This window comes from Schistocerca gregaria, chromosome 6 (genome assembly GCF_023897955.1).
Source record: "Schistocerca gregaria isolate iqSchGreg1 chromosome 6, iqSchGreg1.2, whole genome shotgun sequence".
Taxonomy (NCBI): Eukaryota; Metazoa; Arthropoda; class Insecta; order Orthoptera; family Acrididae; genus Schistocerca; species Schistocerca gregaria.
In genome coordinates this window covers 233,687,439-233,704,093 of record NC_064925.1, presented here as the reverse complement: position 1 = coordinate 233,704,093, position 16,655 = coordinate 233,687,439, and the positions used below count along the sequence as shown (strand labels likewise).

General features: G+C 40.6%; 2 protein-coding genes across 3 annotated transcripts in view; both read left to right on the top strand.

The window, feature by feature from the left end:
• LOC126278141 (SUMO-specific isopeptidase USPL1-like) overlaps positions 1–15,631 on the top strand; it is a 61,925-nt gene extending 46,294 nt beyond the window's left edge. For both annotated transcript variants that reach the window (XM_049978032.1, XM_049978033.1), the window contains exon 5: positions 15,547–15,631. In XM_049978032.1, the coding sequence (XP_049833989.1) occupies positions 15,547–15,569 (23 nt within the window). In that variant the 3' untranslated portion in view covers positions 15,570–15,631. The remainder of the gene's footprint in view (positions 1–15,546) is intronic.
• Positions 15,621–16,655, top strand: part of LOC126278140 (uncharacterized) — a 62,321-nt gene continuing 61,286 nt past the window's right edge. Inside the window, exons 1-2 of the mRNA XM_049978031.1 lie at positions 15,621–15,750; positions 16,242–16,328. Of these exons, the coding sequence (XP_049833988.1) occupies positions 15,621–15,750; positions 16,242–16,328 (217 nt within the window). The remainder of the gene's footprint in view (positions 15,751–16,241; positions 16,329–16,655) is intronic.

Sequence of the window (16,655 nt, the reverse complement as noted above, 5' to 3'; positions counted from 1 at the left end):
AATATTACAAACTTTCTTTGCCTAAATAGTTACACCTATTCTAAACTTACGTCATTTATTGATTGTCTACATTTTGATAATACAAGGAGAAATTAAATAAACGAAAACAGACGGTTCATGTTAATTTTTAACTTCACTGACTTTTTTGTTTCCTTAGGCTGTAATCTGTGGTATCACTATTTCTCGTCATCTTCATCATTGTCATCATCCTAAACAGTCAGCTGTGAAATTTATATCTTCATTGTCACAAATATTTGACTGTTTCACCTGAATATGTTGTAATTTCTGAGGTGTCTCTGGTGGGACCTGAGAACACAGCTCTTCCCTACACACACACACACACACACACACACACACACACACACACACACACACACACACACACACACACCAGAAACATAGTGAATTTCACTTCTGTACTGACATGAGAATGTTACAGTGTCTCTTGCTTTCAAACATATTGTCTGCCCACCACTCTCTCATTGACTGTGGAGATAGAACCAGCAGCTGACACCCCGCTGCAATTGTTCCCATCATACCTCACAGTGAGCACCGACAACATTGCTGCATAAAAGATGTGGCTATCCCATTGGCCCCAATCTTGACTTTTAAAATATCCTGCAGAAACGTATGCTTTTGTTCAGTATTTGACCCATTTTAAAGTCAATTTGTTTCTGAATGCAAATGGATTCAGAAAAACTGCAGGTTAAATATAGTAGATGTTCATGAAAATCCAAAGTACCCAGTATACATTTCCATGGTTTTCGCTCACAGCCGAGCTTGTTTCATTGTGCCCCATCCTACATTCTGTAGTGCTGTTCTTGAGAACAGTTCTCGAAACCGCAATGTAGTTACCTCTGTTGATATTATCTGTAAAATTGGTCTTTGAGCTGTAATTTACTCTTGGAATAACAATTAGTCAGTTTAATGTGATTATTTGTTTTTTAATTTAATTTTGGATTAATTTTCTTTCTAATTACATCTGAATGTCATCACCTTGCCCCATAGCTGATTGAAAGCTGGTAATGTTTTTCCACAGCATTCTAATAAGTGAACAGTGACCAAATTTCTCATTTGCAATCCAAGTGACAAATCATTACAGTTTCTCATAAACAAATAAAATATTGACTTGGGTTCAGAATCGAGTAATGGTTTTTGAAGGAGAAAATTTTCATCTTTGGATGTTACCTTTACTAAAAAGCAGCATAAATTTATGTGTACAGTATCCATATGTATGAGAACTTCTATTACAAACCTGTTCAAATACAGCAAAAGTTTTTATGTTCATAGAATTTAATGTTATTTCCTCCAGTGTTTCACAAAAGTGTCAGTTTTTAAGCAGAACATTAGATTGTCAGTCACCAGTACATAGTTTCTCGCATATCCCTTGCGCTAGATTCATTAGTCAAATTTCACGTGATGGGTTGAAGAAGGAGGTCAATACTGTATCGAGCACTTCGACGTATCGAGAAATCGTGAGCTTATTTGAATGCAAGCATTGTTTGCTACGCCATACCCTTCAGGGTTGTTCTAAGTAAGTTTTTATGAATCTTCACTATCTAAAGCTCATCTGTAAATGTAAGATGATCCGTACATTAGTCTATTAAACAATGTAAAAACATTGATCTCAGCAGCAATTGTGTAACCTACGAATATAAGATGACACTGAATATTTTGAATTACAAATCTGGTAAAAAACCTTGTCTTATAATGAGGTAAATGTGGTCATCGCCATCATTTATTGAATGCACACCTACAATTTATGCCCATGCAGAAGACAAAAATATAGAAATACAGGACATACATAGAACATAATAAAATAATTAATTCACCAAGTCCATGCATCATGATAAAATTGTTGTAACAACACAGGAATTAATTACGTATATTTGCCCATTTACTCCTGACTCAGACATTGACAGTTATGGCTATTGGAGCTGTTTCTTCCAGGGTCACTAAGGTCCTGTCCCTCCACCTCATTTGCAGATGGCCTCTTGGATGTCTACCAGTTGGCTGGTGTATAAATACTTTCATTTATTTATTGACATTTTCTTTGTGTGGAGCCATCGTAATGATGGCTTTTGCAAATGTTAGGCTTAATATATGGTTATATTTACACTTATAAAATACACTATATTCTGTAGCTTTTGCTTCTTATGTCTATTTTTTACATTTATCACATCACAACTGGTATGCTAATGCCTCTTGTTACAATCATTTTCATAAAATTTGTTGAAACAATATAAACATTTTTCTATTAGAAAAGATTTTAATTTTCTTTTAAAAACTTTTCCCATGTACGTTCTTAGCTTCTATATCCTTATTAACATAAACTGCCACACCACCACCTTTATGGTTTTGCCTACAATAAGTATTTGTTAGTGTGTAAACTTCTAATCTATAATATATTATTTCACTGCATTTAAGCCCATGTTCTGTTATTACTAGTACATGTGGCAAGGGTTCCTTTATGAATATTTGTAGAATGTCTAGTTTGTTTCTGAGATATTGCACATTTAAGCGCATTAACTTTAAGGGTGTTATCCCTTCTTGTTTATTTACCATCTTGCATGAATCAAAATTGTTTGAGTTACACATTTTACAACATTTTGCATACACTGGTTTTTTAGAATGTTAGGGTGAGGGGTCCCTCTGCTCATAGAACATGTCCTTCCCCCTGTACCCTTCTTCTTGCATTCGCCAAACATTAGCTTTCTTAAACCACTGATACAGATCTTCATTGTGCCTTCTATGTACGAATGTCCTCTTCCATTGTCTGTGAACTTGCCTATGTCTCACAACTATACAATACAACTGGTTGCACTAGGCACATCTGTAGCTGTATCTTGATGTGTGATGTGTATAGGTGGTTTAAACTGTAGTACACCCGGTTCACACTTATTATTCTTTGTCAGACTTCCTTCTATGTCTCACTTTTATTCAACAACATTGACCCAAGGTACTTGAATTTTCAACTCTTTCAATATTATGACCATCTGTACTGATGGTGTACATATCATTTTGTCAGTGGGAGACTACCATATACTTTGTTTTCTCATCATTGACCTGTAACCGTAGTTTGCTTGTTCCTAGCATAAATAGTTTTCTCATCATCAACCTGTAACCGTAGTTTGCTTGTTCCTAGCATAAATAAAGAGGTATCTGCTGTCACCTCATTGAGAGTTTCATCCACAATCACCACATCATCTGTAAATGCAAGGCTTGTATCACTTCCAAGTACCTCCATCACTATATTACAGCCAACTGCATGCCTCAACTTTTTCCAGCACTATGAACAAAAGTGGTGAGAGAGGATCGCCCTGCCTCAACCCATTCTAAACTGAAATGGGTGCCAACAATTGATTTGCAAAGCATACTTGTTAACATGATCCATTGTAGTACCCTGCAATGATCCTAATGTACTTCACTGGTATACTGAACTCCTGCATGGTCCAATTTATACTGTTGTATGCCTGTTGGAAGTCAGTGAATATAAGTTGTTGGTCTTTATTGAATTCATAAAACTTCTCCATCATCTGTCTCAGTGTGAAGTTGTTGAGCATCCAAGGGTAAGTCCTACAATCCTTCTGAGCATGGTTTTAGTCAACTTAGTACCAGAGTGCTGTATACTTTATACCCTGTCTCCAGCAATGAGATCCATTGGTAATTATGAGCTGGAGTCCAAAATTTTCAGGACTGGTGCTGCCATCTGGAAAGTAGGAGAATTAGATCTTTGCATCGCTAGCTGGCGAGAGCTGCATAACTAATGAGTCAGTGTGCGGAGTGGCATTCAGCTGGGAGGATGTGTTGCATGTCCACAGCGATTTCCATAATATTCTGTGTTTTAGTGTGTGGTGATTTTACAATGGACCCATGAACAGAGCAGTGCCTGTGTATCAAATTCTGTGCCAGTCTCGGGAAAATTGCTACAGAGACCCTTGCAATGATTCAACAAGTGTTTAGGGGACAGAGCATGAGCCGTATGTGTGTGTTTGAGTGGCATGATGGGTTCAGGGCTGACCATACAGATGTCGAAGATAAGGCTCACACTGGAGGGCCTGTTAGCCGCACAATGCCAGTCATTGTTGCCAAACTTCAACAATTGGTTCGTACGAATTGCCGTCGAACCATTCAAGACATTTGGATGGTGTGGATATGGTGTGTTATGGGACATGTCAACGAATATTGACTGATGAATTGGGCATGCATTGTGTATCTGGAAAATTTGCGCCAAGGATCTTGACTGCCGATCAGAAGGCACAGCATGTTGAAGTGTGCATGGACCTTCGTCAGACTGCATCTGATGCTCCAACCTTCTTGTTATGGGTTATTACCAGTGACAGGAGCTTGATTTACCATTATGACCCAGAGACAAAGCAACAATCACCATAGTAGAAGAGCCTGGGCTTTCCAAGACCCAAAAAAGCGAGGCAGGTGAAGAGCAAAGTGAAGAGCATGATCATTGTTTTCTTTGATACTAAGGGAATTACGCACCAAGAATTTGTCCCACCCAACCAAACAGTGAATTCCACATACTACTGTGATGTTTTGCGATGGCTCCATGAAAATGTGTGGCGACAACGGCCTGAACTTTGGCGTCAATGGAACTGGCTGCAGCATCACGACAACGCGCCCTGTCACACATCCTTGCTCTCCAGGACCTTTTTGGTAACAAAAACAACATGGCGATTGTACCCCAATCACTGTACTTGCCAGATTTGGCACCTTGTGACTTCATGCTATTCCCAAAACTGAAACTCAAGTTGAAAGGCATCGGTTCAAAGGATTCAAGGAGCATCGCTCAAAGAACAGGACTTCCAGAAAACATTTGACCAGTGGCAGAAGTGCTGGGACTGGTGTGTACTTCGAGGGTGATGGTGACCATTAGTCCAAAGGTAAGGTTTTCTATAGGTGGCAGCACCAGTTCCAAGAATTTTGGATAGCACCTCATAAGCAATTTTGTGTCATCACCTTTCTTAAAAATTGGGCAAATGATTGCCTTTTTCCAGTCCACAGGGGTCTCCTCTGCAGCCATATTTTGGCCATAACTTGTCTGAGACCTTCTATTACAACTCTTCCCACATACCAAAACAACTCCACATTATGCCACTACTGACTGGAGCCTTATGGTCTTTAAGAGCCTCCAGGATGGCTTTTATATCATGATGTTGGCTCAGGAACTACTTCTTCTGCCCCTTCTAATCTCTCCAGTTATTTTGTTTCTACCTGATCTTCATGATTTAGTACATGTCAAAATATCTTCCAAAGGTATCTGCTTGCTCCACCGAAGGAACCATTCTTTCCTCATCATATGTTAGGGTTAAAGTTGTGGTCTATAAATACCTCTTGCAAACTTTATCCACCAAAAGAAGAATTGGGTTGCTTTTCTTGATTTCTCAGTTTGCTCTATAGTTATTTATGACATTCTTGAGTCGCCTGCCTTGTGATTCTCTCTGTCAGTCTTCTTTCCACCGTATACAGTATCTTTGTGTTGCCAGTGGGATTCTTCAGCCATTCTAATATTCTTGCCGTCTTAGTCTTCACTGTCTTTTTACGCTCACCATCAAACCACAGCTTTTCATTGGTTTTGGTTGTTGTCCCAATTCTTCACTTGCACTTTGAATGATAGCCTCTCGTAGTGACTGGCATTTCTTTTCAACTCCCCTTGCTGTCCCGGATAATAGATGAGTCATGACTTTTCCTTCACAACACCATTTCACTTGTTCATTTGCAAGCATGTCTTTATCGTGATGCACTACTACTTCATTCCTCTTTTGCCATTTGGTGACCAGTTTGTCACAGTTTCAGAACCACTAGAAGATTGTTGGAATTTGTCTCATCCCTACAAATGTACATACTTGTTCTATACAGTACTATCATTAAATATAGTCTATGACACTAGAGGTCTCATTATCCTAGGAATTCATGCACTATCCAGCTAGAACCTATATGCTGGACAGTGTTTACTATTGGCATGTTTTGTGGCTGTTTCCCAGTCACATAAACAAACTTCTGCCACAGAGGCACATCATGAGCAGTCCATTATCGGCAACAGCTTCATCCAGCTTGTGTTCAGCACTGCAGTAACATGCCACATAGGGGCATACAACACTTTAATAGTGTCAGGATAGTGGCTTTACTTTTAGCAGGTCATGCACTGCAAGATATTGCTGATCTGTTACATGTTACTCAAAGTGGCGTATCTAAGGTGTGGAGAAAGTACAGATAAATGGGAAATGTGGATGATATTCACCCTGGTCACCCTCATATGACAACACCAAAGCAGGATTGTTTCCTGCAGCTGTTGGCTCAGAGACACCCAATGCCAGCTGCCAGAAATATTAGAAATTATGTCTCTCGAGCAACAGGAATTCGTATCTCAGACCAAAAAGTGCATGGAAAACTGCATCAGGGTGATCTTCATGCCAAAAGACCAATGGGAAGTTTTGCACAGATGGAACTGATGGAAGGTCTAGGGTTCTTTCACATCAACATTGGACTATTGCAGAATGGAGTAATGTCATGTTTGCTGATGAGACAAGGTTTTGTTTGCAACCAGAGACAAGACGTGTTAGGGTTTGGAGAAACACTAGATGACACCAGGAATGCCAATACATTCAGTAAGTCCATCCATTTGTAGGTGGAAATGTAATATTCTGGGCGGCAATAGTGATGGTACAGTAAACCCCTCTAATTTACTATAAGAAGTCGTAGTTGTAAACTCTATCATATTCCAAACTTTTGTTGAGGTGTGTGTTTATCATACTGTGCAGTAGCTCATATCCCATTTACAAATTCATTTGTGACACTTCATCCCCCATATCTTATGAATCTGTCTTATGAATCCAAGATTTTAGCTTTCAGTGTCCGACTTAAGGCATTTTGTTGGAAAAATAATCAGATAATAAACAAGTTATGTCAGACAGTGGTGACATAAATGGACTAGACAGTGGAACTAACTTTTGAACCAATTAATAAGCTAGATTTGCTGACCGTAAAAAGATCTGCTGGCAATCTGGACAATTGATATGACTTGTCTGAAAGTGCAGCACTAGGAGTTTTTGATAACTGCTGGGATGGCTGTCACCTGTGACTCCTGTAGTGCTGAGCTAGTTAAGTGTTTGACTAATTCCAGATACTGGTTTAGCCATTTCTGCCAAAGCTCGAGAAATTTTGCATCCTTGTTAACAGTTTGTGAACCAAAACTGGTACCTCCTCATTGAAAATGTCGTAATCCCTACTTGAAAAACAGTAGTTACAAAATATGATCAATGTCTGCAACAGCAGTTCACAAGACCAAAGGCCAATAGTTAGTTATGGAAATTTATATCAGGATAGTTCCAGATAGATATCTGCATGAAACTGTTGCAGATTGAAATTAATAGTCCATGCACTACTAATTCACTAAGTACACATATTGTATGTTACTACGCAAAGTTCTATCAATCCTGGCAATGGTGGAAACCACAAGCTCATAAATCAAATCACTATGCAATGCAAGTCTAAATTGGCCCAGGTATAGAGCAGTGAGAGTTTTAGTTCACTTGTAGAGGCAAAGGCTGATAACAGCAACAGAGTGTCTGCTACTGGGTAGTCTTATATTTTCCACTGCAGAAATTTATGTTACATACTGTAGTGTAACACATCACTTAGGTGCATAAATATTGTGAAAAGGAAAGTATCACAGATAGGAACAACAAAAAGACTATTACAAATAATAGATTTCAGCCAGTAAAGCCTTCGTCAGAATTATACGGCAAACACACACGTACAGACTTACACAAATGCAACTCACACACACATGGCTGCAGTCTCGGACAACTGCGGTCACACTGCAAGCAGCTGCACCACTGCATGATGGGAGTGATGCCTGGGTGGGGGTAAGGAGGAGGCTGGGGTGGGGAGGGATAGTAGGGTAGGCGTGACAGTTAGTAATGTGCTTTTGGGGAGTGCGTAGGGACGAAGTGGAAAGATGGTAGGGCAGCTATGTGCAATTGGGAGGTTAGACAGAGAGAGTGGGGAGAGCGGGGGGGGGGGGGGGGGTAGTGGAAAAGGAGATAAATAAAAAGACTGTGTGAGATGGAGGAATGAGGGATTTGTAGTGCTGAAATGGTGGGAACAGAGAAGGGGCTGGATGGGAGAAGACCCTGACTAACAAAGGTTGGGGCCAGGAGGGTTAAGGGAACATAGGATATATTGCAGGGAAAGTTCCCACTTGCGCAATTCAGAAAAGCTGGTGTTAGAGGGAAGGATCTATATGGCACAGGCTGTGAAACAGTCATTGAAATGAAGGACATCATGTTTGGCAGCATGCTCAGCAACAGGGTGGTCCACTTGTTTCTTGACCACAGTTTGTTGGTGGCGATTCTTGTGGACAGACAGCTTGTTGGTTGCCATGCCCACATAGAATGCAGCACAGTGGTTGCAGCTTAACTTGTAGATCACATGACTGGTTTCACAGGTTGCCCTGCCTTTGATGGGATAGGTGATGTTTGTGATCAGACTGGAGTAGGTGGAGGTGGGAGGATGCATAGAACATGTCTTGCATCTAGCTCTACTACAGGGGTATGAGCCAAGAGGCAAGGGGTTGGGAGCATGAGTTGTGTAGGAATGGACAAGTATATTGTTTAGGTTTGGTGTAAGGGCGGAATACCACTGTGGGAGGGGTGGGAACGATAGTGGGCAGGACATTTCTGATTTCAGGTCACTACAAGAGGTAGTCAAAACCCTGGCAGGGAATGTAATTCAGTTGCTCCAGCCCTGGGTGGTACTGAGTTACAAGGGGAATGCACCTCTGTGGCTGTACAGTGGTGCTTTGTGAGATGGTGGGAGATTGGGAAGATAAGGCACCGGAGATTTGTTTTTGTACTAGGTTGGGAGGATAACTACAGTTTGTGAAGGCTTCAGTGAGACCCTCAGAATATTTCGAAAGGGACTGCTTGTCACTGCAGATGTGATGACAATGGGTGGGTATGCTGTATGGAATGGACTTCTTGGTGTGGAATGGGTGGCAGCTGTCAAAGTGGAAGTATTGTTGGTGGTTAGTAGGCTTGATATGGGCAGAGGTACTGATGTAGCCACCTTTGAGGTAGAGGTCAACATCTAGTTAGTTGGCTTGTTGGGTTGAGTAGGACCAGGTGAAGCAAATGGAGGAGAAGTTCTTGAGGTTCTGGAAAACGTGCATAGGGTGTCCTCACACTCGATCCAGATCACAAAGATGTCATCAGTGCATTTAAACCAGATGAGGGGTTTAGGATTCTGGGTGTTTATGAAGGATTTGTCTAGGTGGCCCATGAATAGGTTGGCATAGGATGGTGCCATGCAGGTGCCCATAGCCATACCGTGGATTTGTTTGTAGGTAATTCCTTCAAAGGAGAAGTAATTGTGGGTGAGGATGAAGTTGGTCATAGCAACTAGGAAGGATTTACGTGGTTTGGAATCTGTCGGGCACTGGGAAAAGTTGTGACGAGCAGGGCACCATATGGTAAAGTGCAGGAATTGTGAGGAGTCAGTGGTGGAAATGGTTGATATCTTTTATGTAGGAGGGTAGGTTCCTGGTAATAGGTTGAAGGTGTTAGTCTAAGAGTGCAGAGATTCTCTCAATGGGGGCACAGTAAATGGTTACAATGAGGTGTTCTGGATGGTTGGGTTTATGATTTTAGGAAGCATGTAGAAGGTGGGAATTTGGGGAGTTGTAGGGGTGAGTAGAGAGCTTGACTCTAGGGAGACATTCTAGTTTGGGTCTAAGTATTTTAGGAGTGACTGGCGATCCTACTGGATTTCTAGAATGGGGTCACTGTGGCAAGGTTTGTACGGGGATGTATCTGCTGCCTTGCGGTTCAAAACAACAGCGGGTGAAGTCTTTAGGCACAGGTAGGATTATAAGATCAGGATCAGTTTTAAGATAATGGACTGTGGTTCTTTCTGAGGATGTAAGGTTAGTTTGCATGTTGGGGGATTTGGGGAATGATGGTGAGTCAAGGTTGAAGATTAAGAAATTCTGGAATGTTAACGGGGGGCTGGGGAGTGGTATTTGAGGGCAGTGGGGGTGGATCACAGTTGGATGGAGGAGTGAACTGAGTTAGGCAGGGTTAATCATTGGCCTTTATTTGAGTCTGATTGGTAGGGTTGGTGACAAAAAGGTATTTCCACTGTAGGGATCGGGAGAACAAGAGAAGGTCTTTAACAAGTCCTGCATGATTGAATTTGGGAGTGAGGCAAAAAGTGAGGCCTTTGGAAAGGACTGATATTTCTGTGGGACTAACACTTTTGGAAGAAAGGCTCATGACTTTGTTTCAGGACTGTTTAAGTTCTGAATTCTGTGTGGTAGTTGGAGGCAGTTTTGGAGGGTGGGGTAAATGTAGTAGGTCTGCAAGACAGGGTTTGTCGGCTGTGAGGGGACGTGAAGGAGGTTTGGAGGTTGTTGTAGAGGGGGTGGAGAGTGGCACTCCAATGGTGTTGTGCATGTTGCTCTAGTTCCTGGAGGGCAAGAGTTTTGATGTGTGTTATATGTTCCAGGAATTTGGGATTGCATAGCAGGAGAATTTTGTGGATGTAGAGAAGGTACTGCACGTAGGTTTGGGCTTGGTTGATATAGTTTTGCAGGACTAAGTTGGATAGGGCTAAGGATTGGCGAAATCTGAACAGGTGAAAATATTCATTGTGGAAGGAGGGATGGCAGCGGGAGATGGGTAATTTGATGGTAAGGCCATTTTGGGGAATTCCACAAGCCAAGCAACAATGCAGGAACAGTATGTGGGACTGGGTCCTGGTAAGGGATAAGGAAACTTTTCTGTATTGATGCAGATGGAAGGAATAATGATCTATGGTGGTGGAAAAAATGCGAAAAATAAAGTGAATAATTTAGAATTGCATCGGAAAAAGTGCACCCAATTACATGTGAAAAATCATGAGAAGGATGGAACCGAGGCAAAAGGGGGGGAAACAAGGTGAAATCCTTGGGAGTTGGCGATAGCAAAAGGTGAAAACCCACTCAAATTGGTGAGAAGTCACAATCCAATCAAAGAAAAGATATGTGGGTATAAGGATGCCTAAGTATAAAGAAGGGGGTTAGTAGATGTGACTGGATGAGGTGGAATTAGTGGGTGTGATATGGGATAGAACAAAGAAAGAGTGTGGGGGAGGGGTGGAAGGGTTGTAGGATGAGATACATGATTGCATGGCACCAGAAAGGTATGGGAAATAACACTCAGGGTGAATTAAATTAGACGGTATGGATTAATGATGTCGGCAGGAGTGATGTGGGACACCAGATGCTGCACCAACAATCAGCGGCGTGCTCTCGAAGCCGACTGTTGTGTGCAGCTGAGAGGGTTGATATAGAGTGGTTCATAAGTAGAGAATGCAGTGCAGCTTGTGAGGTGTCAAAGAAGCACAAGATATGATGAAAAAGGAGGATAGACATCCCCAAATGGGGATCATAGCAGTTAATGGTTTAAATAAAGCTAATATTTATGTCAAGCACCACAGTCATTAGCAGAGACAGTAAACACTTAAAGAGAGACAGTCTGATGAGATTTTATATTTCATATGTTTTGAGTGACTTCATACTTTTTCTGTTCCTCTCCACTTCTTTGCTCACCAGCCATTGAGTAAACCATGTACAATTAGACACCATTGCTCGACTAGCTCACTTAATATTATTGTCATACTGAATATAACAACATATTATGAGGACAAGTGGCATGAGCTAATGTAACATGTTACTTTTTAAGGAAATAATAATATTAAGGTAAAGAAATTTACTGCTTCAGTGTTCTCATTTCCTAGTTGTAGTAACCTTGATCATTACTGGTGGGTTTTTTTTTTTTTTTTTTTTTTTTTTTTTTTTTTTTTTTTTTTTTTCTTCTGTGTAAAAATGTGCTTAGGAATATGTTGTGTAGCACTGAGTACTCACATTAAGGCAGAATACAACATCTGTTAGGAAAGCACACCTCTCAGCAAAGTTATTGATATTTATATAATGTTTGAGGGGACCTGTAGATAATTTTTACATGAAATCCTATACTTGGATCACAATCTGAGGTATTTAATCAATTCATATCATTATATATCTATTTTTTTGCCTTACATACACAGTATGTTAAAACTACCAGGAGGAAAATTCTTTTCTAAAATTGATCTACCTGAGGCATATTTTTCAGATGCTTCTCGATTAAGACACAAGGAATATTTTGGTCTTAAACACGCAGTTCAGACTGTAACAATGTAACAGGCTGTGTTTTGTTGTGGCAAATGCCCCTGCAATATTCCAAAGGTTTGCTGGTCACTACTCACAAGGCAGAGCAAAATGTGCATAGCATGTCTCGTTTTTGCAGCCTTTGTACAGAAAGATCTTAAGTTTAACGTTTGTGCTGTCTTCCAACCAGCAGTCACTTATTTAGGCTACATCCTCTGTGAAGAAATAGAGCCTCACTCAATATGTTTTAAGAAAGAATACATGGGCCAAACAGGCTGTAATAGATTTATTGTCTGTGCTGTTAACAGATTTTGGCTCTTAGTCACGTTCAAGCACTTACCAAAAGTCTCCAGCTTCACATCTCAATTGACTAAATAGACGGTATGTATGTAAAGGCACACATTGCTTTCATGTACATGTAGCACAGAACCAAGACAATAGTGCAGTAGATTATATCCATTAGTCTAATGGATGTAATCTAGTCCACTATTGGATTATACACTGAAGAGACAAATGCCGTGTAGGGCCCCAGCAAGCATGCAGAAATGGCGCAACATGAAGTGGCATGGGCTTGTCTGAAGTGGTGCTGGAGGGAATTGACACCATGAATCCTGTAGGGCTGTCCAAAAATATGTAGGAATATGAGGATGGAGATCTCTTCTGAACAGCATGTTGCAAGGCCCAGATATGCTCAATAATGTTCATGTCTGGGGAGTTTGGTGGCCAACAGAATTGTTTAAACTCAGAAGAATGTTCCTGAAGCTACTCTGTAGCAATTCTGGACGTGTGGGGTGTTGCATTGTCCAGCTGGATTAGCCCAGTTCCTCAGAATGCACATGAATGGATGCAGGTAATCAGACAGGATGGTTGCATACGTGTCACCTGCCAGAATTGTATCTAGAAGTATCAGGGGTCCCACGATACTCCCAACTGCACACGCCCCACACCATTTCAGAGCCTCCAACAGCTTAAACAGTCCCCAGCTGACAAGCAGGGCTATGGATTCATGAAAGTGTCTCTATACTTGTACATGTCCATCCGCGTGATACAATTTGAAAAACGAGACTCATCTGACAAGGCAACATGTTTCCAGTCAACAACAGTTGAATGTCGGTGTTGACAGGCCCAAGTGGGCCATAAAGCTTTGTGTTATGCAGTAATCAAGGGTACACAAGTGGGCCTTCAGCTCCAAAAGCCCATATTGATGATTTTTCATTGAATGGCTCGCACACTGACCCTTGTTGATGGCCCAGCATTGAAATCTGAAGCAGTTTGAGGAGGGGTTGCAGTTCTATCATGGTGAATGATTCTCTTGAGCCATCATTGGTCCCATTCTTGCAGGATCTTTTTCCGGTTGCACCCATTGTAGCAGCACTAACCAGTCGTAACAACTGCACCAGGCGCTTGTTGTCTTATATAGGCATTGCTCACCACAGCACCGTATTCTGTCTGTTTACATACTTTTGTATTTGAATACACATGCCTATACCAGTTTATTTGATGCTTCAGTGTATGTATTGGATTGTATGTGTGCTACACGTGCACATGCCTTCAATATATGTTTTTACAGATGTACTGGCTATTTCGTCAAATGTGATGTGAAGGTTGAGGCTTATGATAACTGCTTCAAATGAGTAACAGTCAAGTTTAGCTAATAGCACAGACAATAAATGTACTACAGCCTATTTGGACAGTGTTTTCTTTCTTAAAACAACAGAGGCCACAGTGATAACTTTGGGGCACATCTTTTGCAGTAGAGTATGCAACTCACATGCTTGTGACTGACACTGACCCACAATTTACAGTGACATCTTACAACATCCTGTTTCCAACAGAGTGGCAGAACAGTTTGTTTATAACTTCAAGGTGAAAGATCTGAAAGCCTTGGTCTCTGCTAAATAAATTTGAGAGCTCCTTCATGGGAATGTTCATAGGACCCTTCTGGATTTCCCATTTCCACCCTAGAACGCAAAGTGGACACACCCACTCCAGTCCATGTCAGTTCCCTGCTGTGAGCATGCACATTTTGGTGGAATTGGGAAAGGGGGGGGGGGGGGATGCAATGCAGAACAGTGTGGATACTACGTGGTCCTACTGGCTACAACATGGGGGATGCTGCACTGACACCGCAACCAATTCTAGTCATGGCGTCCTGGCCATGTCTGGGAGTCCATTTTGACCATCACAACCATATTGTAACTCTCTCTACTCCCTGATCATAGAAGATAGCAACTTGGTCCTCCCTTCCTGCAAGCTGAAGGGTGCACCAAAGGATATCAATCTGGTATTATCAACAGTTGAATTAAAAGACATACTGTGTCCCACAGTATCACTCTGCTTACAGAAGTCTCCAGGCTTACAAAAGACATTCAGGATACAGCACCATCACTGCCAGTGTCCCCTGAAATCTCCGAGGACCCTTCCATTTTTACTTCACCCAGATGCTTCTGCCACTTACCCACACACCACTTAAAGGGGGAGTAATTCAGTAACTGCATCAGATGTCCAAATGAAGAATACAGACTTATTAATATGTGTAGCATCACCTGCATATGGCCAGAATTCCACCAGCAGGAACATTGCCAGTAATGCAGGCCAGTCATATGATGCCTCTGCAAGTGTTCTACAACCACTCCTAATGTTTACCTGGACTGATTTAGACTTGCATTGCATAACGTAATGCTTTGACTTAGGTGCATGTTGTTTCCACCACTGGCAGGCTTAATGGAATTCTGCTTAATATCAGACTGACAATTTGTGTGCATGTTAGATTAATAATGCTTGGACTTATATCAATTTCAGTCAGAACAATTGCATATTAATTTCTATCAAGAACTGTTATTATTTGGTTTTGTGGACTAATAAAAAAAATTTCTGGCTTTATAGAAGTTGGTTGTGTTCAATAAATTTTGTTGGCTTTAAAGTGAGGGTTACAAAGCTGGTAATGGGAAGGGGCAGATAGGTGGACAGAACAGTCAGTGTGCCATTGGACATCACACAACATAGAGATGCTTATAACTGTCTCTCATGAACAATTTGTGCCAACTGCCCTACTGGCATTATGACAGTGGCTTGATGTTTAAAATTATAGATTTAATGCTGGTGATTAACTTTTTGTTAAAATTGAAAATGTCTTTTTAATTTTTCTTATTAACAATCTTTTATAATTGTATTTAATGTTATAATGCATGAACACATTCAGTTCCTCATATCATACAGAGCACTAAATAAGCCTTTCTGTGTATTATTCTTTAAGATACTAACTGATATATATATATATATATATAAGGGTAATTTTTTACCTTGGAAAAATAAAGTTATATTATTAATGTTTTGTTTATTTGCAGGTACACATTTGCAGTCCCAGTAGACATTGAAATCCCCAGACCACAAAACATAACATGGCCCTAAAGAAATCGAAATGAGTGGGCGCAGCCTACCTTTACTTTATCAGTCAGCTAGACCACTTTCTTTTATCTATTATAGTGCTTTCCTGTGGAACTACGACATGGGGATTTCATTGTGTAGTGCGACTGCGGATGGCGCAGAAGGTATTTAAAACTTTAACTACCCTTCAATCGGTTTAAATCTACTGCAAGATGGCATAAAACCTAACCTTGCTAAGTTTTAATTTGTTATTGCCCAGCCTAACATTTCCATTTCTGTTTTAATTCTGGATTTTCATATAAGTTGATATAAGCTGTTCCAGTGAAATCTTCTAGATTATCTACATAATGATACAAAAACAAAAAAGCAGCAGCAGCCACAATCTTCCTCCTCTCTCTCTCTCTCTCTCTCTCTCTCTCTCTCTCTCTCTCTCTCACACACACACACACACACACACACACACACACACACACACACACACACATTCTTTCTTTCTGTCACATATTTGTGATTATGAATTTTGGTGTGCAGTGAAAGACTCTTTCCTTCACTTCGGCAACTGTTTTGTTGTATTTGTTCCACTTAATATTACAGTGATAACCCTGGTGAAGTTTTTCATATTAATAAGAAAACTTTCTCAAATGTACCATTTCAGACACTGAAAGCGAAAATGAGGCTGTCCACCCACAGCTTCCATCAATGAATTTGCGTCTTGTAGATATTGATGGTGCTTCTCATTCAGGTTAGTAATAATGCATGACTTATGTTGTTTATTTTTTTTATGAAAGTTGCTTTTTTTTGCTTTTATTTTAATGGTTTCCCTCACGGGAACAGGGTGTGTGTTACAGTACTATTAGTTTAAAATTTTACTTTTATCCTGGATGCACAAGGGATATATTTGATGACTGATCTTATCAGTTACTAAAGCCAAAAAAACGAGATCTTCAGCTATAGCCTTTTACATCTTTTTCACAAACTAAAAAAGAAAGGGACTGTGACTAAGCAAGCATACATTGGTGAAGCACTTTCAAGAAACCACATTTTTGAGTGGTGTAAAAGGCTGAGAATC